This window comes from Centruroides vittatus, unplaced genomic scaffold, assembly GCF_030686945.1.
Source record: "Centruroides vittatus isolate TY-2023 unplaced genomic scaffold, ASM3068694v2 contig_436, whole genome shotgun sequence".
NCBI lineage: Eukaryota > Metazoa > Arthropoda > Arachnida > Scorpiones > Buthidae > Centruroides > Centruroides vittatus.
Genome location: NW_027122237.1, coordinates 1,177,982 through 1,202,082, shown reverse-complemented (window position 1 = coordinate 1,202,082; position 24,101 = coordinate 1,177,982). Strand labels below are relative to the sequence as shown.

Here is a 24,101-nt window from a genome sequence, read left to right as displayed (position 1 = left end):
TTTTATCAGAAATAACAGTACAGATACAATTAACTTTTATTCAATGTTCAAATATCTTGAGTAGGATTTTTTAGTTTTTTATTATTTCTATGATTTTGGTGAAATAGTTATACAGATTATAAAGGGTTTTTTTAATTAAGGTTTTTAAATTATTTCTGAAATCGAGAGATGGATTACATTGAAGAATACATATGATATTGTATGAGTCTTGTGAATTGCAAGGCTTTGACAGTTTTATAGTAAATGTTGCATCAAGAAGTCATTGGAGTTGCACCAGAAGCATCTGTTGATTGAAAAATTGATATAGGTGTTGCTAATGAAAAGTGAATATTTATTGAGACGTAATTGGGCTATTAATCTTTTTACACTAAGATTTATCGGTTTATTCATGTATAGTTGGGAGGATGGTAATAACTACGACTTAGGCTGACTTGATCTTTGTTTATTGATAGAGAAATTGCAGAAATACATCAAACGAAACCCGATATCATAAGCAAATACACCAACAACTGCCATAAATGATAGGCTAAATTATGAATAAATGATTATAGATTAGAAATAAATTTGGCACTAGAGTTAGGCGTTAGGTGCCATCTCTTATTAAAATTAATAATTATAATACTGTATTTAATTAATTAATTTAGATTAAACTGGAAAAAAAGAATCAGCTCGAAGTGGGGCTCGAATCCGCAACTCCTGCTTACTGTGTGGATGCATTGCCATTACACTACCTGGACCTTCAGTCCGATCTCCTCTTCCAGCATATATAAGACTAAGATATACATTAAATTAATTAATTAAATATTATAGTTATTAATTTTAATAAGAGATGGCACCTAATGCCAACTCTAGTGCCAAATTTATTTCTAATTTATAATCATTTATCCAAAATTTAGCCCAATCATTTACGGCAGTTGTTGGTGTATTTGAGAAATTGCAGATTCCAGTAACAATGTGTAGCCGTATTTCCAGTCCTGAAGATTATCTTTAAATAGATCAGACACTCCAAAAGAGTTTAGTAGTTTGTTAAATTTATTTTGCCAGAGATGCTCTGATTTTGGTTTTTTTACAATATTTAGTTATTTCCAGGTGTAAAAAGGTTATATTGTTACTTTTGAATTTTAGTCAATAATAAAATTTAATTAATCATTTTAAAAAAGAAAGGATAAGACCATATGTGATTAGTTTCATGGCTTATGGCATAATCGGGATCATTCTCTTCAAGTGAAGAAGTTTGCGGAGGAAGTAGGTGTGAAAGCTTTTTAGTTTATATAGATAGTCCATGCCCCAGATTGAACTTGCATAATAAATGATTGGGCTGATTATCAAATTATAAAGTTTATGTGAATAAACAAATTTGAAGTTTTTAAAGTAGAGCGCACAAATTGTTGATGGCTGATTTTACTTTGTTGTTCAAAGTGGATATGTGTGCTTTAAATGTAAGATTCCAGTCGAATGTTTCTCTCGGGAAGTTTACTTCATTTACTGTCTGCAGAAGATTTTTTTTCAGATGTATCATAGATTCTTTTTCCGAGATTTTACTGTTATTGCAAAATATAATGACTTTCGTTTTACTGGGATTTATTGTTAGATGTATCGATTTGAGGTATAAGTTTAACTGGTTGATTTTCCTTTGCAATGAGATTTTTGTAGGAACCATGATTACCAGATTGTCTGCAAATAGGACATAATGAAAGATTCTATTGCTGATTTTGATACCATCAGTAGGTTCTTGGAAAAGATGGTCTATTTCTAATAAATAGAAATTAAATAAGTAGGGTGAAAGGGGGGGTTTCCTTGAAGCACACCCTGGGATAGTATTCACAGAGAGGGGAGGGATTTGCCCCGTTTAATTTTTATATTGTATGTTGAGAATAATTTAGATATTGTGGATGAAAAACAATTACCTGCTCCTTTAGCTTTTAACTTGTGCACCAATAAGGGAATGAAGACTGAGTTGAAAGCCTTTTGAATATTTATGAATGATGCAAATACCTTTCTGTTTTTTAGTTACAAGTGAAGTTGTATTAATGACGATAATAAGAAGATAATGAAGATAATAAGAAGATTCTTTTCCTTTGTTTTTAATGTAAGCATACTGGAATTTAGCTTTTAGGTCCATTATTTTGGTCCACAGTTGAAATTTAGTTGCCAGTATTGATGTGAAGCATTTTCTTAGGACTGAAAGTAAAGCTATGGGTCTATAGTTACTTGGAGAAAGTTTGTCACCCTGTTTGTATATCATTGTAAGAATAACAGAGTTCCAAGAATCTGGGTATTTAGTTGCATTATACATTGAGTTAACCAAGTGCAATAGTTTTGTTTCAGTGAGATATGGAAGTGTCTTCAGGAATTTGGCGGAGAATATAGTCACTTCTGGGGGTTGTGTTGCTTCAAGTTTTATTTATGGCGTCTTCTAATTTTTTAAATGTAAGTTTAGAATCTAAGTATTCATTGTTAAAGTCAGTATTAGATGTTAAGGCAGGAATTGGTTGAACATCAGGAAATCACTGGTAGAAGTTTTTTTCTTGTTTCAAAGTTTATTATTGATGTGTTTTCACTTAGGTCGGTTTTATAACAGAATTTTCATATTATAGTCTAGTATGCTATTCACGCCAAGTAATATCAATAAGTAGTAGAACTCACTGTGTGCGGTGTTACCAAATATTTTCCTTTCGAGCGCTTTCAATGAATGACGAATTTTCGTATTGTAGATCAAAATGATTTACTGTTCTTGCTGTGATTTATCAGAGTAGATTGAAGGTTGCCAAAATAGTTTTTCTTACTGGCCTTCAATAAATTGTTATAGATCTGTTTGGCCTTTCTATAATTAATAAAATTTAAGTTGTTTGAATTTTTTCAAAATAGTTTTAAGTTGGTTTGTTTTATCTTTTTCATTTTATAACAGTCACTCATACCATGATTTTTTGAATTTACTTTGAATGGTACTTTTAATAAATTTGATTTGAATATATTCATTCATTATATAAATCATAAGATTATAGATTTTTGCTGTTAAGGTCAGTTATTTCTGGGATGTTATTAAATCTGTTTTCTATTTTGGCTAGATATCTTGGCTTATTGTAGTTGTTTGTTGCTTATTGGTCAGACTAGATGATTTTCTTTGCAAAAACAATAGGATTTTTGTTATTGTTGGGAAATGGTCAGATATATCAAACGTTATATTGAATTCTGAACAGTAATCTAACAGGAATTCAGAACATATATTGAGGTCTATAGTGGAATTACCATTATGTTCAGTACAGGTAAATTCTGCTGGATAATCAGATTGAATGTGTCCATTTAGAATGTACATTTTATTCTCAGTTATAAATTTTATTAAGTTCATTCCCAGTTTGTTAGCATGTTTATCTTTTGAATGGTGGATGTTATTAATTAAAGGATTTGGTCCAATGTAGTGAGAGTCCATCAGTTCAGAAATTCATGAGTTAAAGTCTCCAAGTAGTAGAATATACAGAGTGATGTACTGCCATGCATCAATTATTTTGAAGATTTCATTGAGTTTTGCTAAACAGTTGGGAGGAATATAGGCAATTATCACTAGTAATAAAAATGAACAACCGCACATCGGAGTTTACTAAAGAAAACGTACCTCAGAAACCTTTAACGGATGTGAATCAAAATTTAACATTACGAATGTTTTTAGACCCCTCCTGGGTCCTTCCTCAGGTAAAAACCATTAGAAACAATTTTTTAGACAAAAAAAATAGTTCTTTGGAATGATTTTTAAAATATGAGAGAAAGAACTGAATCGCATGTTCAACAGTTCCGAATGTAAAAGCTTCTACGTAATATAGAATGTCATTTAAAAGTTTTTTTATCCATATATCGGTCATAGAACTTTGATGTCCAGCAAAAAAAAGGGGGGGCAATTATCACTATTATTAACTTGCTGTCATTATTTTTGAATATAAATTTGTTTGTTGAAAGTAGTAGTAATATAAAATTGTCAGATTTCTTGATTTGCAGTATTTTAAATTGATGGTTTTTTTTTCTTAAGATGCAAAGACCGCTACTCTGTGGTTTGTGTGCTAAAACTCTGTCAGTTATGAATTCATTAAAGATAGTTGATTTGTAAAACGATTCAAGTGTAATCCATGTTTCGGTTATTCCTATTATGTCTGCTTTAAATTTTGATTGTAAGGAATTGAGTGATGATAATTTATTTTTAAGATCCTGGCTATTCCAGTTCATGACAGATAATGGTTGACTATTTATGATATCCTTTTCTTGGTAAGGTTTATTTTGATGAATTGTATATCAACTCGTCGTTTCAAAAGGCACGGGAAAAGGCAAAAAAGTATCCACATAATCCAGTTTATCTGTATTGATACTGTAAGTTATTTCAGTGATTCTCAAAGTGGGGGTCATGAAAAATATTTGGGGGATTGCTGAAAAATTGATGCCAGATCAATTTTTTTCAAATATTTTATAAATTTGCTATGGATTCATGTTTAGAAATAATAGAAATAAAAAATTGATAAAATAATTTTTACTTAAATAAATTGCACATATAAATAATAAAAACAATACAGATATTTTAATACGAGCCTAATATTCATAAATTTGTGCGCTATTGGGGAATCCCCGAGTTCTACTCTCAGCCTAAACTATGATAGAACAACATTGTCATTTGGAACGGTGTTCACTAGCAGCGTTGGGTCTGTAGGCAAGTCAAGTTAGAAATACAGTAGGGAGTCGATTATCTGAAAACCGATCAACTGAAAGCCTTTCAGTCAGCAAATTTAAATTTCCACTAGTGCTGTGACACTGCAATATTTGGCTATGTCTTGGGCTACTCCAATATTATTTTAGTTGGTATGCGTTTTTAGCTGGCAGCACTGGAGCGACCGTGAGACGGTACTTAACCCCCTTCCTCTGGGATGTTTTCCTACATATAGTCATTCTTTGGGGATCCTTTGAAATTTTTAAGTGCAAAAGGGGGGTTGCAGACCAAAAAGTTTGAGAAACACTGAGTTATTCTGTTACAACCTATTAATAAAGTATCATTGTATAGTTTTATTTGATGATGATGTTTCCTCAATTCATAATAAGAAGGAAGTAGGTGTTTTCTTCTTATCCATGGTGCTTTGGTTAGATCTGGTGAGATTTGCAAGCCTTTCCAGTCTTCTAGTACATTTTGTTGTTTCCTTGTTATAAAGGTGATAAAAAAACTGGTCACGATTTTTTTCCAATTGCTAATCTGACTGGATTATCATCATCATCATTTATTTGCAAAGGGAAAATTTCCCTCTAAGGGGGTGGTACAAATACAAGTATTACACAAAGAATTAATTTACATGATAAAATTACATAAAACATACTTTTGTAACAATTATTAATTAACATAATTTATTACAAGGCACTGTTTTTACCTTTGGGTTGTATTGTTATAAAGAATTTGCCTAAATAAACAACAACAAATAATTAGTTATTATCGGGAATTTTTTCAGTGATTTTTGCAAAGTAGTTATAAATTTTATAGGCGTCATTTCTGCTGATGAAGTTTAGGTTAATTTTAAAGTCAAGAAGTGATCCAACGTTGCATATTCTTATTATGTCATATTGTTCACGCAATTTAGTTAGTGCTTTACAGTTTTGGAGTAGGTGGATCATAGAAAAGCCATCAGATTGGCATAATTGGCAGTAATTGGTCGAAAAATTTATATATATTCTATTAATAAAAAGAGAGTATTTATTGAGACGTAGCTGCATTATTAGACGTTTTACGTTTAGGTCAATTGGTTGCCACATATAGGGTTGAAAAGAGGGAATATTGAGTATGTTAATATACCAAGGATGGTAGTTGCTTTGATTTAAGGAGAGCTGGTCTTTATTAATTGATTGGGATACAGCCGAATTTAGTAGGAGAGTATAGGCGAATTTCCAGTCTTGAATCGTGTCGGTGAACAGTAATTCTGATATACCAAAAGAGTTTAATAATCTTCGAAATTTATACTGCCAAAGGTGGTTGTTTTTCTCGTTATTGCTCTGCTTTATCATTTCTTGATATAAAAAATCGGTATTGTCATCACTTTTGTATTTAAGTCTGTAGTAAAATTTTATAATTCGTTTTAATATATGGGGAAAAACCCAAGTACGACTAGTCTCGTGTCGGATGGCATATCCAGGTATTGTGTTTTCAAGATGAAATAACTTTCGAAGGAAGTAGATATGTAGAGTTTCAAGGTTATATAGATAATCCAGTCCCCATATTGGGCTTGCGTAATAAATGATAGGATTTACAATGGTGTTGTAGAGTTTGAGATGGATATTCAAATTTGATGTTTTCATTGTTGCACATAGAAATAATAGATTATCAATTGCATGTTTAACTTTGATGCTTAATTTTGAAATTTGAGTTTTGAAAGTCAGGTTCCAGTTAAATACGACTCCTAGGTAAGTAACTTCGTTGACTATTTGCAGTGGAGTATTTTCATGATAAATTTGTGTCTCTTTATTAGATAATTTATTGTTCTTACGAAAAATTACTATATTAGTTTTAGTTGGGTTTATTTCCAAGTAGATTGAGTTAAGATAACAGTTGAGTTGATTAATCTTGCGTTGAAGTGATATTTTATTTGGGGCTAATATGACTAGATCGTCGGCGAAGAGGATATAATGAAATATTCGATTATTTATATCAATGCCTTCGGAAGAATTATTAAAAAGATGGTCAATGCCCAATAAATAAAAATTGAATAGGTAGGGTGACAAGGGGTCACCCTGGAGCACTCCACGGGAAAGAATCAATGGAGGAGAAATCGTATTGCCTTGTTTAATTTTAACAGAGTAATTTGAGTAAAGCTTATTTATGGTAGCTGTAAATTTATTGCTAGCACCACAAGCTTTTAAGTTATTTATTAGTAATGGAGTATAGACTGAGTCGAAGGCCTTTTTTATATCGATGAATGCAGCATAAACTTTCCTGTGTTTTTTTGTAAGATAAAGCTGAATTATCATTAGTAGAATGAAAATAGCAGATTCAGTACCTTTATTTTTAGAGAAGGCGTATTGGAATTTGGCTTCTAAGTCGTTGACTTTGGTCCATTGTTGAAATTTGGTTGTTAACATTGAAGTAAAGCATTTTCTTATTGTAGATAGCAGTGCTATAGGTCTATAGTTGTTAGGGGAAGACTTGTCGCCCCTTTTGTATATCATAGTGAGAATAACAGTGTTCCAAGAGTCAGGAAAGGAGGTTGCTTTATACATAATATTAAAGATATTAAGTAGTTTTAATCTGGAACTATTAGGTAGCATTTTTAGGAATTTATTGGGAATGTTATCATGACCTGGGGTTGAATTGATTTTTATTTTTTGAATTGCTTCATTTAGATCATCAAGTGAAAAGTCAACATCCAGGTGTTCGTTGTATGCCTGTGTATTTAATATTGTTGGTGAGTCCAGATGAATTATTGAGAAGCGTTGGTAGAAGTTTTTCCAAGTATCGAAGTCGATGATTAGTGAATTTTCGCTTATGCTAGGTTTGAATCGGTATCTTCTTACTGTATTCCAAAATAATTTGTTGTCCTTATTATATTTAATTAAGTTTAATTCAAGCTTCTTGAAGTAATTTTTCTTTTTTGTCTTAATTAAGTTATTATAAGTTCGTTTAACGTCTTTATAGTTGTTGAAGTTGATGTCATTAGAGTTTAATCTGAATATTTTTAATTTAGTCTTTTTTTCCATTTTCTTTTTATAGCAGTCAAAGTCGAACCAGCCTTGTCCAAATCCGTTATTAGATTTTCTTTTACCATTATTTAGAACAATATAATCATTCATTATATCAATCATTAACCTGTATATTTCTTCGCTATTGTTCTCTTTTGCAATCGGGATGTCGCCAAAACGGTTTTCAATTTCTTTGGAATATCTGTGAGATTTATATTGTGCTCGTTGTTTTTTGACTGTTAATTTGTCAAAGTTTTTTGTCGAGAATAATAGAAATTTTACCATTGTGGGGAAATGATCAGAAATATCAAAGTCGATAACGTTAAAGTCCATGCAGCAATCTAGTAATAATTCAGAACAGATCGTGAGGTCAATAGTTGATTTTCCTGTGTGTGTTAAACAGGTGAATTCTGCTGGTGTATCAGTTTCAATGCGACCGTTGATTATATACATTTTAAGATTCGTTATTATTTCTATTAATTTTTGCCCCAGTTTGTTTAGGCATTTATCTTTCGAGTAGCGAATATTTTGTATTAAAGGGTTAGTACCTTTATATTTGGAGTCCATTCTATTGGCTATTCTTGCATTAAAGTCGCCCAGTATTATGGAGTAAGGAGTCATATAATGCCAAGTCTCGATGTGTTTAGATATTTCATTCAAAGTTGATATATCATCTGGTGGAATATAAGCAAGTATTAAAGTTATTAGATTATTTTTGATATTTGCAAGAATAGGTTTATTGATTTGGATGAGAAGCAAAATGAAATTCTTAGATTTTTTTGTTTGTAGTATTTTACCGACACCTTTTTTTAATAATAAGCAAAGGCCTCCACTTGGACGGCCTGGGCCAGTTTGTTTGTTTGCCATTACTGATTCGATTATAAATTTCTCGAAAAAATTCGACTTGTAAACCAGTTCTGAAGTTATCCAGGTTTCAGTGATAGCCAAGATATCTGGTTCATATTTAGTAAAGACATCAAGTTGAGGAATTTTATATTTGAGGCCCTGACTATTCCAATTAATAACAATAAGGCATTGGTTATTAGAAAAAGATTTACGGACTTGAAAATCGTCATGTTTGTTAGTTTGTCATTTAGTTATATCTGTTCTTGACGAAGGAAGAAAGGTGTCTGCTTGTACCAGTTTTCCAGTGGTTAAACTATAGGTTAGCTTTTCGTGGTTGATTATTAAGATATCGTTACGCAGTTTAACCTGAGGATATTGTTTACGTAGTTCGTAAAAAGTTGGTAGTAAGAATTTCCGTCTAGCTCTTGAATTGGTAGTTAAGTCCGGAGAAATTTGTAAATTATTCCATTCTTCTAACAAATTTTGTTGTTTTTTCCGTATAATAGTAGTAAAAATTCGATCTCTAATTTGTTTATTACTGAGAGTGATTCTTATTGTTATATTAGGCGTTTTAGACAGTTGTACTATCTCTAGTATATCCTCTTGAGCTATATTTTGTAGATTTAAAAGAGAAGTAACAAAATTATGTATTTCTGCTCTTGAGGTGGTTTTTTGATTTGGATAATTATACATGATAATATTATTATAGCGATGTTCATTAATTAACGAGTCCAATTTGAATTGAATGCAATCCTTGTCAGTTTGTAACTTTTCTACTTGTTGTTTTAAGTCAATTATTTGTTCCTCCATTTTTACCTGGTGATCCCTCGTTTCCCGGATGTTTTCGTGAATAATTTCTAGATCTTGTTTTATCGTAACCATTTGTCTAAAAAGTTTGTCATTAGCAGTATTAATCAAGTCCGAGATTTTATTCCATAACTCTGAAGTAGAAGTGTCTGGAAGGTTGTCAGATTTAGTAGGAAAATGTTGGTCTGACTTAGTTGACTCACCTGAAATGCTGTTTGCACTTATCTGCGATGGATTTAAGTTGGGATTCGTTTCATCACTAAGTTCTTCATGAAGGTTTTTTCCAGAATTGAAATTAAAGTCCATTATCGTCCTAGGGTTTGACAAATGAGGTTGGTTCTTCTTGGTATCCGATTTGGCACGATTTAGTGGAGGTCTTCCTCTCTTAGGTGGAGAACGTTGCATATTTATTAATAATGTTATTATTGAAGTACTTTATGTTAGTAAACCACAAATTTAAACTTTTAACGAAATAAAAAGTCAAAAACGTTTGTTTCTTAGGCTTAGTATGAGCGAACAGGAGCACAAGAAAAAACGCCAGCAGCCTCGACGGAAGAACACGCCCCCCTCATCTGACTGGATTATTTGATTTAGTTATTTGGGTTATATCTAAAACATCATCTTGTGATATGTTATGTAAATTTAGAGAGGATTGGATGAAATTATAAATTTATAATCCAGAAATATTTTTTGAAGTAGGATAATTATACAGTATTATATTATTATATTGAGGTTCATTAGTTAATGCATCCATTTTGTATTGCATCAGTTCTTTGTCTGTTTTTAAGTTGTCAATTTGCTGTTTTAGGTTATCCATTTGACCTTCCATTTTTTGGAATTGTACTTTGATTTCACGTATACTACTATGAATTAAGTCCAAGTCATTCTTTATGGAAATTGTTTGGTTAGAGAGTTTTTCATTTGAGGTATTTATTAATTCTGAGATTTTAAACCATAAAGCTGTTGTTGGGATGTTTGTTGAGTCACTCGAGTTAGTCAGATAAATTGGACAAGATACTTTGGACTCACCTGGAGAATTCTATTGACTTTGTGGTGGTGTTTCCATATGAAGATCATTAATTACTGAGGATGGTTCTTGTAAGTTTTTGACAGCATATAGATTAAAGTCAGTAATAAACTTAGAATTAGACAAACTTAGTTGATTCTTTTTACTTTCTGGTTTGATTCAATATAATGGAAGTCTTCCCTTTGATGGAGAATGTTGCATATTAGTCGTTATTAAGTATAACTTTAAGAGATATCAATTTGTATTTAGTTTTAAACACTTTATCAAATTAGTTTAATTAAAATTGATAAATACGCTAACCTCAATTCCTTATCCAAGTGCGAAGAAAAAGTCCAAAGTTTTACTATAATAACAACAATAATTAATTGTTATTTATGTTAACAGTTTTCAGCTTCTAATATGTTGAAAAAGTAGATTTAAGTATTAGATGAATTAAATTAATCAAAAATAAATTACTTATCATTTTATGCTTATATTGTCAATATTGTATTATTTTCATGTAATACTAATATAAAATATTTAATATAAATATATGTAAATTCAAAATTTTAAGATGTATTTTATATTTTATAAAATGAAAATATATAATATCAAGCATTTAAAGTATTTTTTAAGTTTTTAATAATTTTTATTTTTTTTTTCTCTGCTAGAAAATGTTGAAATTCATCAGAGGAAAAGGTCATCATATCAGTGCAGAACGACAAAAGTTGCAGAAAGAATTGTTTACCTATAGAAAAGTAATATATTATTTTGGATTTGATACTTATAAAATGTGTTGATAAAGATTTACTCTGTTTTATAAATTTCTGTTACATAAGCCTCAATTTATGTTTAACAACAATAAATGTATTTTTATGGAGAAAATACTGTAAGATGCTTGGAAAAATGCATTATTACAGTGAATTCTTCCAGCAAATATTACGTATTTAATTCAGATACATCAAAAAATGGCTAAAAATAGAATCTCTAACATTTGGTGAAGTTTGACACTTGATGAAGGTCCCTAAAAGTGGTTGAAAATGTTTTGATTTTTGTATTTAATTCAAATATGTATTATTTGCTGGAAATTTTGTATGCATGGTAGGTTGTTTTTAACTTTAAGCATATATATTTTAAAATTAAAACAAATTTTAAAAAATAATAATAATTTAAAGAGCAAAAAGAGCAAATTTGGATTTTCTGATATGAAAAGAACTTAAATTTGTATAAAAAAGAGAGTGATGCGTAGGATACAAATTTTTTTCAATAGTGGCAGTTAATGTGTTAAGCTAAAATAACTAAGTGTTTTAATTAATGTATAAAACAATGAAAATAATAAATAATGCAATAAAATTTAGGAGATGAACCAAGTGCAGCTGGGTTTGTTCAATATGCATCCCAAACTCATCAATGAATTTAGAAAAGTAATAGATTTTCATTATTTGTAGCCCAAAATAAAAATTAACTCAGTCTGGCAACACAGCCACATCAGGCATACTAGTACAGATATCATACACTGCATAGTATGACTATTTTTGTTTGTGTTTGAGTTCCAAGAAAGATTTGACTTTTGAGGCAAAATTTCTTTTGAAAAGTGTTTGGATTCCAAGTTGTTCAACATCTGGAGCATTCATGTTCTGTGTTACTGCTGTACTAAACATTCATGTTATTGCTGTTACTGCTGAATTTTTTAAACTTAAAGACAAAATCAATGTTTATGAAATGATAGTAAATGTTTTATTTAAATCTGAATTCTACTGTTAAAATACAGTAAGTCATTAGATCCAGAAATGTCCAAGTGTTGGAGAAAAGTGTTAATTATTAAACTAGTTTTTACGTCAGATTCGTTGATAGTTTTCTTTGTTGAGTGTTGCAAATGAAATATCAATAATGTAGATCATTCATTGCTGATTTATGTAATTATATTTTTACAAAATATAGTAATGTTGAAAATCCAGTTTGTCAAAAATCTGGGTTTGATCATTGAAAAATAGATATTTATCAAATAAAGATTGCCAAGCAGTAGGCAATGAAGCACATCCTTATAATTAATTTACTTTCCTCTCATATTTACTTTAAAAATCTCCAAAGTTTCTAATGTTCATAAACAGTTCTTTTCAAATACTAGCTTTAAGAGAGTTATTTTGTTGAACATCACCGTATGTCCCTGGCTTGCTGGCATATTGTACTGAGGTGGTACCGGTACATGTTTTATTTGTATTAATGTCACACTGATGCTCTTTTAATCTTCTGTGATAAGGATCTGTTTGTGGATCCTATGTATGTTAGCTGGCAGTTAAACCTAGTATCAACTATAGGATAGAATAAACCTCTGTAGCCTTGTCTATATCACTTCTATCTGTACCATCATTTAGTAATCATAAGTATGGCATTTCAACTAAGTTATATCATCATTGCGGAATTTAGCTATTAGTTTATATGTGGAAGTTAATCTATAATCATAGTGTGACACTATGCCTGCCTTAGACTGCCTCTGTTCATTTGCTAATTTTGTAGGATTATTGAGAGCCCTTCCATTCTTCATACCATGTTGGTTATAAGTTCCCTATTATATCCATGTTTTTAGAAACATCATGATTAGGCATGCAACAATGTGTAATAAAATGCTGAAAGGACTAAATTACAGAGAAAAGGTTACCATTATACTTGTTATCATGGAGGGTGCATGGTACAGAATTATCATGAAAGATGCGGGAGTTTGTGTCATAAGATTGTTCTTTGACTATTGGAATTAGTTCAATAGATAAGATATTTCTATACCTTTATGCATTTACATACTCCTTTATAAAGTGTGATCTGCCAATAGTAGCTACAGTGTGCAGTTTTACTAGATAGAAATCCCCACATTTAACTCATCAAAAACTTTACTGTCTACATCAAGTAATCCATTATAGGGCTTGTCTTTTCTACACCTAACACATGGATCTGAAGACAAACTACAGGTTAAATTTGGATTCATCAGAAGACATAACAGAATCCCATATGTCATTGCTTCTGTCTAGCTCAGATAAGTTGCTGTTTGCATGTTTTACTTATTGGTAATGGCTTCCTGTAGGGATGGGGGCTTTTAAATTCATGTTGCATAGTCAGCATCATACAGTCCATGTATTCTCTTTTATGCCTGTCTGCTGTTCCACTTTACTTTCAGTTTGGAAGAATTGGTGGTACATTTTCACAGGTTGTGACACTTTGGCATCCTATCCTAACATTGTTTACTCACATGTTTAACACCTAGTTCAGGTTTCTTTCAATGTTACCATGTTTACATCTTTGTTGCAAATGCATAATTGAAAAACTAAAAACTGGATGTATCAATTACAATTAATATAAAAAAACCTTAAATCCTGTAAGAAATAGAATGCTTATTAACAGAACAAACATGAAATTAATAAATATACTTGAAAATTTCATTATAGGCCATTCATTATGGTCAAAAACATTCATTTTGTTGATAAATGTTCTATTTTTACTGGATTTAAGGTTTTTTTTTCCATATAAAATGTAAATGCATAATTGTTGATTGATGACAATGCACTCTACTTCATGAGAAGATAAACCTTTAACATTCAAAGCAATTATGGACTTTTTATGTAGTGTTAAATGTCAAAAACTATCCATTTTGTTTATAAAAGCACACTGCCTTTGCAAAATCGTTGATACAGTCACTGGAAACGTTGCTGCAGTAGATTTTGTCAATCATGAAAAGTGTTTTCATTTTTTTTTTTTCATTGGGATCACAAGCTATTTCAATTAGATAATTCTTGAAAATTTGTAATCCTTCATCTGCAGATTACGAATTTTCAAGAATTATCTAATTAGCATTTTCATGTTTATGATGTCATGGAGAATGAAATGTTTACAGTTTCTTACAAGTCTTCAGTAAAATGATACTGTGACAATGTGCAAAGGGCCCCTGTGCTTCCGCGCTACTTAACTGAAGGGTCGACATTGCTTCGGCGATGACTACATTAGGATAGAAGACACCACACAGCAACTAGGGCTGTTTTTGTTTAATGTCCATGTTGTTGTTGCTAGGTCACATGAGCAGTCGCATGTGCAGGTGATCAGATTTGGGATGGAGGAGATCTGAGAGACAGCGAGTCACGTGGAGGAAGTCGGAAGTGAATTACTCAAATGCCAATTTTACTAATAACCATTTATTTGAAAAGAAAAAAGGATTACGTGATATATACATTTTACTATGTCAAAATTCTAATTGCTTTCCTCAGGCATATGATTCATAACTTAGGTAGTAAAAATTCACATCCAGGGGACAATATGATACAAAAGATAGACATTGGATATACTCGATATTCTGTACATTCAATCAGAAAGTCAAGTTTAGAGCTAGGACAAGTTTCCTATATGTTTTAGCCAGTGTGGCCATTCCAATAAAATCTATCCAATAAACAAAGTGTTATTTATAAATTCACTGAAATAACCTTATAATGCTTTGCAATTATTTTGGAATGTAACACAAATGTTTTCAGTCCACCCTACGACCTTCTAAAAAAATCTTTTCTGATATGATTCATTCCTAGACCGAAAACATTTTTCTTATGTTCCAAAACACACTACAGCCTGTTAATGTTAAGGCAGTCACCGCTTGTTCCTCTGATGGTTACAATTGTCATTAGCTCTTTAACCCATCACATTTGTGCTGTGCCTCTTAGTTGGATTAACTTTGTTGCCAAATGGACCTCTTAAGTGCCTCTTGCAAAAATTAATGTCTTTGCTGAAATGGAATACTTAGTTGCCTCCTAATAGGACTAACTTCATTGCTGAAACTTGGGACAATCCTAGATTTCACCTCTATTTCCATGACAAGGTGTTTACTATGTCTACTAGCCAATCAGTCAAACTTCAGGTATTTATGTCTTCAAAGATTCACATCCATTGATGTATTAAAGTCAGTGGCATACAGCTGGGAGGCCAAAAGGTCACAGGAAAGTGTTGATTTCAGTGTCAAGAACATGTAAAATGAGATGTTCTCAGGTAATAGTTCACAATTATCGAACAACATTTATAAATTATATATACGACAAAATTGTATTATAACAAAATGACCTACTTGAACCTTTAACCAGTGCGTACAAAGTTTAATCATCCAAAACAAACGTTTTCCTAACCCCTTCTGAGTTCTTCTTCAAGTAAATCAGCTGGATCAAACTCGAATACGAAAATTTGAACTAAGCCGAATGATCTTATGTTTTGAATGTCCAGTTCGTTTGCTTATTCTGTCACGTGACGTGTTTGAATTTAACCATCAACCTCCAAACGGTAGTGAATGTTAAGTCAAAATACATAAAATACGTGTGTGAGATGAATCATCGATAATAATCGCGTGAGATTATTCCCAAAGTTTTTTCTTTACCAAAAAATTAAGAGTAGAATGCTATCTCTCCGTATGTAGTAAGGCCTGCCATGCCATAGAAAGTCCAATCTCGTCCCTTGTACTAATGCATGTGGATGCACTATAAGCCTTAAAAAATTTCAATCTCCTCTAACTATTTTAAGGTGGTCAATGTGTGGTGTGGTAACAATTAATTGTGCTCTTGTGAAGTCCGCCACAATTTCGGGGTCGGTGGCGTAAGTGGAGAGTGAGGTGGTACATCTACTGCATTGTATATCGGATATATGCTCCTTTAACCTAACCCCCAATGAACGTTTTGTCGATCCTATGTATATCAAATCTCTATTAAACCGGTTATCCCTAAGTGGGACGCTATAGACGCCTGGTAGTCTCTCCATACTGGATCGGTCTTTTCTGTTACGTAAGATGTCAAACAGATTAGGGCATCCCCTGTAGGCAAGGGTAACATTACGTTTCTTTGCAATGCTACTGTATAAAGACCTGAAGAGGGGGTTGAAAGTAAAAGGTATCCTCACAATATCCATCCTCTGGTTACCGCTTTGTGTTACTGCAGTAATGCTAGAAGAAGCCTGCGTCTGTCTGTGGCGCTCAGAGATTTTCCGTATGATATTGCGGTAACCATGGATCCTGGCAATTTATTCCATGTGTTTTAATTCTTTTGCGAGCATCTGTTGCATGTGTAGGCTCTTTTAACCAATGCCCTAATCTTGTATTGGAATGGATCACAAGAGCTTATTGGTATGTATGTGGATATACTAGACCAGTGTTTCCCAACCTTTTTTTCCTCGCGAACCAAAAGAAAGGTCCGAAAAATTTGACGAACCCCCTATGTAGTCGTTAATGACAGGTAAAAAAAAAGCAATAAAATTTGATAGAATATATATTTTACATATTGCAGAATAATATTGATTATATTAATCGTGAAACATTTAAATAAAACGTTAATAAGACTAAAATGATGGCTATAAAAGTTGAAAACAAGATAAATTTAACAAACTGGTTCTTATGTTTTACATTTGGAAAAACTCTTAATGGGATATTTGTGGCTGTTTGATAGAACAAAGCAATTCAAAGTTAGGCTCAATATCTGACAATTTCAGTCTTAGATCGGGTTCTGCATTTAACCTGTTTCTGTATTTATCTTTCAGATAAGTATATGTTGAAAATCCTTTCTCGCATAGATATGTTGTGCAAAATGGTAATAGAACTTCAATGGCTTTTTTTGACAGAACAGGATATTCATTTTGTATACTGAGCTAGAAGTCAATTAAAGATTGATCTTTAAAAATTGCTTCTAGAGAACTGTCACAAGATAACTCTATGAGTTTTTCTTTTTCCAGTATATTTAGAGAGGTTTCTGAACTTACATTTCCTTGAAATGGATTACGTATCCAGTTGTTTGAGATGGATATATTGCATCTGTTGGGAAAATAGTCATCGAAAGTTAATCGAAGATAGTTCAGATGTTCACATATACTCCTTTTAATGTTTTCGTCAAGTTTAATTGAATTTTCTGATAAAAAAAAGTGCTGACAGAATCGAAACATCCATACTCATTCATCTGCAGGCATTGAATCCAAAAATTGATCTTTTTCAACATAGCCTCAATTCTATCATGTACACTGAAAATGGTGACGCCCTCGCCTTGTAAAGACATATTTAATTCATTCAGTTTACAAAAAATGTCAGCTAAATACGCAAGCTTTTGCAGCCAAAGAACATCGGATATACAAGAAGACAAATGAAATGGATGATCAATAAAAAATGCTTGAACTTCAGACTTCAAACAAACGCGTCAAAACTTTACCACTGGAAAGCCATCTAACTTCTGTGTGAAGTAGTAAAGAAAGTGGAAACTTCCAAAATCCTCACAAAGCGTACGGAATAGACGGCAATTTGTAGCACGCGATTTTATAAAGTTCACAATTTTCACAGCATTACTTAAAGTAGTAGATAACTCTGCAGGAATACGCTTACATACTAAAGCTTGTCTATGAATACAACAATGAGTCCATTGAATTTTCTCGTTGATCTTCTTCACCCGTGCCACAAAACCAGAAAATTTTCCTGTCATTGATTTTGCACCATCTGTACACACACCCACACAATAAGACCAGCTTATTCCATTCTTTTCAAAATACCCATTGATCATATCGAAAATCGCTTCTCCAGTTGTGTAGGTTTTCAAAGGTTTTGCAAATAGTACATCTTCTTGAACAATATTCGTAAAAAGATATCTAACGTAGACAAGCAAGACTGCGGCATTTGTTACATCCGTCGATTCGTCAAGTTGAATTGCAAAATAATTCAATTTTATTCTTTTTAGAAGTTCGTTCTCCACATAATTAGCCAAGTCATTAATTCTACGCGACACCGTGTTGTTTGATAAGGGAACTAGCTCAATTTTCTTTGCTGCCTTTTCCCCGAGCATACATTTGGCGATATCTTTCGCACATGGTCCAATTAAATTTTCTGCTATTGTATGCGCTTGTCCAGATCTTGTAATTCTATAGCTTACTCGAAATGATGCTTCAAGGGCCATTTTACTATCTTCGTTTGAAGTCAAGAAAGAAGAAAGACTACACTTTTTGATATCTGCTAATTTTCTTTTGAAATATTCCAGAGGTTTATCTTTGTGTGTCGGATGTTTTGTTTCAATATGTCTACGAAGAAGTGATGGTTTTAAACTGCTGTTGGCAAGAACTTCGTTACATATAACACAAAGCGGTTTAGGTTCCGACTCATCCCCAGTAAAATGAAAACCCAATTGTAGATAGTCGCTGTCATATTTTCGCTTTTTCTCTTTTCTATCATCATTTCCTTTGTTTTTCGTCTGGTGAAACGGTACCTCACTACAGCTTTCAGTACTATCATCTCGATTATCATGTCTCGTTTCTAAACGACCCGTTTTTAACCATCGATCCATAATAAAAATAAGCTATAATAATAATTAAATTAATAATTATTAAATCATTTACACGAGAACTTGACAGTCACAGTATCACTATCACTCAAGCTTTACAAGTGCTAAGCCTGTGTATGAACGTCGGTTAATACAACACTACTCTCCCAGTTTCCGGTTGTGAACAAGTATCTAATTCTAAAATCTGTAGTAAACTGCCTTAATTTGATATTTATTTCCAATTGTATTGTAAAAAAAAATATTACATAGAAGGGAAAACTGCTGCAATGATTTTAAATATAAAGCAGAACACGATACTAATCACATTGATAAAATGTTTTAAATATAAATAAATGTTTGTAATAAAAAGAGAATAGTATTTGATTACTTGAATAAGAGGAATAAATTATAAGGTATAAAATTGTTGATATAATTTGATATTGATGAAGTAATTTTGAAAAACAAATAAGGAAAAAAGAAATGAAAATATTGAAATTTATTATAGATTTCTTAACAAACAGGCAGCGAACAATCTGTTTTACAGTGGGTATGTTCTTTAATTTTTGTGTTTTTGTTTTGTTTTTTTTTTTGCTTTTGATTTTAATGGCGTTTTAAAAAATCCGCCATTACAATATTATTTTTGCGAACCCCCTCTGCAAACACTGCGAACCCCCAGGGGTTCGCGAACCACCGGTTGGGAATCACTGTACTAGACAGTTTACGATATACGGACATGTAGATGCTGGAATCCTCAATTCTGATATCCAAGTCAAGGAAATGGACCCTGCTGCTGCTATGTTGCTCCATCTCCAGGGATAGCCCATAAGGAATTGTCATTCATTTTGTCTAGAAAGCGGGTTGAGTTGAGCGTTGTCCTCCATAAAATAATAATGTCATCAACATATCTTTTGTAAAGGATAATGTCTTAGAGGAAGTTCGGAAGGGTCCTGCTTTCCAGTTGCCTAATAATCAATTCACAGAAACCCCCGGAGACCGAACTGCCCATGGAAACACCTCTAGTTTGTGTACACACCACCCCCGGAATTGAAATACTGAGTTGTAACAAATTAAGTGGGCCAATTCTAGTACCTGTTGGTGTAATTCAATGCTGTCCACTCTTGTAAAGAGAAAGTCCCTGAGGGTGCAGAAATATGGAGGTAGCTCAATTGATGGGTACAAGGATCTAAAATCCAAGACAGTAACATAACTAGGGGAGGTAGTTACCTTGAGCTGTTTGATTAAATCCACTGGGTTGGAGATGGTAAATTGGTAACCTTCAAGATGCAGAGTAAGGATGTTATGTATAGCTTCTTCCAATTTGCATGTGGGGGCTTTGGCCTTATCCACCACTGGGCGTAATTGTTGTCCTTCTTGGGAGTTTTAACAAAGGCAAACAATTTAGGGACATCAGGTGCGTCCATTACAATGTTCTTCATATTTAACCTAGTAGCCAATTTTGTATTAGAGAAACATTTAATTCTTGACTTCAGCTTATCAGTCATGTTATTTCAACCTCAGTGCACTGTAGGCCCCTTTCTTATGTTTCATAATCACTAATAGTTTGGCTTTATCTGCCCTAACTGATGGACGCAGGCTTCTTCCAGCATTACTGCAGTAACACAAAGCGGTGACCAGAGGATGGATATTGTGAGGATACCTTTTACTTTCAACCCCCTCTTCAGGTCTTTATACAGTAGCATTGCAAAGAAACGTAATGTTACCCTTGCCTACAGGGGATGCCCTAATCTGTTTGACATCTTACGTAACAGAAAAGACCGATCCAGTATGGAGAGACTACCAGGCGTCTATAGCGTCCCACTTAGGGATAACCGGTTTAATAGAGATTTGATATACATAGGATCGACAAAACGTTCATTGGGGGTTAGGTTAAAGGAGCATATATCCGATATACAATGCAGTAGATGTACCACCTCACTCTCCACTTACGCCACCGACCCCGAAATTGTGGCGGACTTCACAAGAGCACAATTAATTGTTACCACACCACACATTGACCACCTTAAAATAGTTAGAGGAGATTGAAATTTTTTAAGGCTTATAGTGCATCCACATGCATTAGTACAAGGGACGAGATTGGACTTTCTATGGCATGGCAGGCCTTACTACATACGGAGAGATAGCATTCTACTCTTAATTTTTTGGTAAAGAAAAAACTTTGGGAATAATCTCACGCGATTATTATCGATGATTCATCTCACACACGTATTTTATGTATTTTGACTTAACATTCACTACCGTTTGGAGGTTGATGGTTAAATTCAAACACGTCACGTGACAGAATAAGCAAACGAACTGGACATTCAAAACATAAGATCATTCGGCTTAGTTCAAATTTTCGTATTCGAGTTTGATCCAGCTGATTTACTTGAAGAAGAACTCAGAAGGGGTTAGGAAAACGTTTGTTTTGGATGATTAAACTTTGTACGCACTGGTTAAAGGTTCAAGTAGGTCATATTTTGTTATATACAACCCAGTGTGCAGTTTCTGTTTTATAAAATTGTATTATTTTCAGTTGAAGTCCTGGTTCCCACATTACTTTAATTTTAAAAATTAACAGATTTTTATAGGATTTTGTAATGCAATTTCTGTGGCTGCTATTGTATTTTATCTTTTTAATGATATCATTTTACTGCGAGAAACTAAAGATTTCATTCTTCATGACAACATAAACATGAAAATGCTTTTCATTGACTGACAGTCAACTGCATCAATGATTTTAGTGATTGTATTATGCATTATTTGTGTTTGATATTTGTGTTTGATATTTTAACGATATAAATTGGACCTGAATGGGAAAATGAGGGGAAAAGTGGACTACAAAGGGTTAAATTACCTACCTTAACAATATAAATTATTATTCTTTTCTTATAATTTCAACCTGAATGTTTATATTTCTAAAAAAGTTATATAACAATATACACAAAATCCCAATACACATGTAATACCAAATAAGCCACTGGATTTTTATCGGGGTATATTAAGGCTAATTAGGAATAAGATACAAAGCAATTGGCTAGAGATAGAAGGCTTAACTGCCTATCTGTAGCAAAACTGCTTTGTATATAGTGCCAATTCACTTTGTTGCTTTGTATACATCTGTATGGTAAGCAGGAGTTGTGGGTTTCAGTCCTGCTCCAAGCTAATCTTTTCTTCTTCCGGAATATTCTAAAGTAATAATTAAGAATTGAAAATTAAGTTATTTCTAATTATTAAATTTATCATGAAATGATGGCTTAATCACCTACCTCTAGCCAAATTATTTTGTATCTAATTCAGAGCCATAGCTACAGGGGGCTATAAGATGGCTAAGCACTCTCAGCAATGCCCATATGCAGCATATATCAATATAATATAGGCTTTTGGTTTAATTACATAAACTTAGACTACTGTTGCATTTTTTACAGTTAGACTGTAGTTAATAGGCCTAGTGCAGACTAGGGGAAAAAATATATCAACCAAAATTTTTCCAGCTTGCCTCTATTCTCACCCAATAATTTATTCCTAGCTATGAAAGTATTCTGATTATTAATTAATTACTCTTAATACAGTCTGATAAAAATCCAGCATATTGTTTTATTTAAAAACAACTATTCATAACTTAAATTTCTTTAATAATTTTTTATAATATCATCTCTATTGTGCATCCTTGTTAAAATTATAAATATAGTGATAATGATTACACTAATTTATACAAGAGTTATGTCAAAGTTTCTCTTAAAATAAACTATATAATAATCATACTAAATTATATAGCAATATAAAATAAATTGGATATTACATTCATTCACATATAGGTATAACAGTACAAAAAGATAAAACATTTATCTATATCAATTACTTCTAGATAAAAAAAGGACAATGTCAAAAATAAGATAGGTCATATCATTGTTCTAAAAGTAGCATAAACAGACATATTGTAGACAGTAGAATATTAGTAGGAAGTTTAAAATGTAAAATTATAGGTTAGCAATATGAAATTTTGATAAGAAAGAAAATTAAAAAATAAAGTTTTAAAAAATATTAAAATCAAATAACGTACTTATGGTGATTACTAAAAAATAACTGCTAATTTTAATACTTAAGAATTTACTTAGATTATATAAATAATACAATGAAAATTAAAAATATTCGAAGACGTTAATGACGTTTTTTCATTTTTTGTTTCCAACACTGGTAAGTGGTTCCTGTACGTGTGGTTTACATCCCCAGTGTTCCATAAATATAGAAGCTTAAAAATATTTTGTTGAATTTTCAGAATATTTGATTAATACAGTTAAAAGCAGAAGAGAATCTGAATTCTAAAAGTTAAATATATAAAACTAATAATTTGTTAACTAATTATCAAATGAAGTATTTAAAACAATACAGATAACTGAACTGTCTATGATCAAGTTAGTACATATAATTAATTTAATAAAAAAACCACTATAAAAGTTGATATTAGTTGCTAATCTATCATGTTGAAATGTTTTGAATTTTGAAGTAGAATTTTCTTGATAAGGCATCTAAACTTGGTACCTACCTTCACTACAGTTATCACGTTAGAAAATTCTAATAATTAAAAAAATCTTAATGATAATGTCAATTGAAGCATTACTATTAAGAGTACTTTGAACTTGACTTTTTCCAGGAAAGAAATTATAGGCCTGTGTAAAGTTTGTCACTAAAAGTACTAAATCTTTTATGAACGGAGAAAATTATTTTAAAATTAGAAAAATTGGGTCTACAAAAGAATCTCAATATATAATAAGTTATTACATTGGGATAATTATTTCATTTTTCATTAATAAATTAATATTTTAAAGTGTTACTAAAATGATAATTACACTTGATTCAAAATTATAAGTGGTTTTTTTTTTATTACTTTGTCTTTCAGTATAATTCAAACAAAATAGATACATGAGTACCTTTGCATTAATATCATCTTCAGGCAATGAAGAGCATATTTAAAATACAGTTGATTCTGTTTAATTGGGCTACCGGTTAATCAGGGCAGCTACTTTATTGGGCCAAATCCCAAAGAATGGAAACCAGACTAATAAATTAATACATAATTAAATTACTTAATTGGGACAACGTTTCGCTTAATTGGGACAGTAGCAGAAAAGGAATTTATCAAGTTTTGATATATTTTAGGATTGTTCTGAAAATATGTAGATGCTACGTACACTAAAGTCGTGTAGGCCAAACAATTGGCAGAGATAAAGCAAATTTGTCTTTCACTGGGCAGTTCAGTTTTTCCGGAGGGGGTCACCTTAGTGGGACGTATCACATGGGAATCCCGTCTGAGATGGACCTGAATCTGAGCTACTGACCCTGCTCCGGATTGGACTGGACGATCCCTTTAAAAGCAAAGGAACAGATCCCCAGACAATTTTTCAAGGTCTCTCGACTGATTTGGAAGACAGCTAGAATTTCCTTTGAAGGTATTG

At 32.0% G+C, this 24,101-nt stretch overlaps 1 protein-coding gene across 2 annotated transcripts in view; it reads left to right on the top strand.

Annotated features, from left to right (window-relative positions):
• The window catches only part of l(2)gl (LLGL domain-containing protein l(2)gl), a 168,143-nt gene that overhangs the window by 18,607 nt on the left and 125,435 nt on the right, over positions 1-24,101 (top strand). For both annotated transcript variants that reach the window (XM_067272309.1, XM_067272310.1), the window contains exon 2: positions 11,023-11,109. In XM_067272309.1, the coding sequence (XP_067128410.1) occupies positions 11,026-11,109 (84 nt within the window). In that variant the 5' untranslated portion in view covers positions 11,023-11,025. The remainder of the gene's footprint in view (positions 1-11,022; positions 11,110-24,101) is intronic.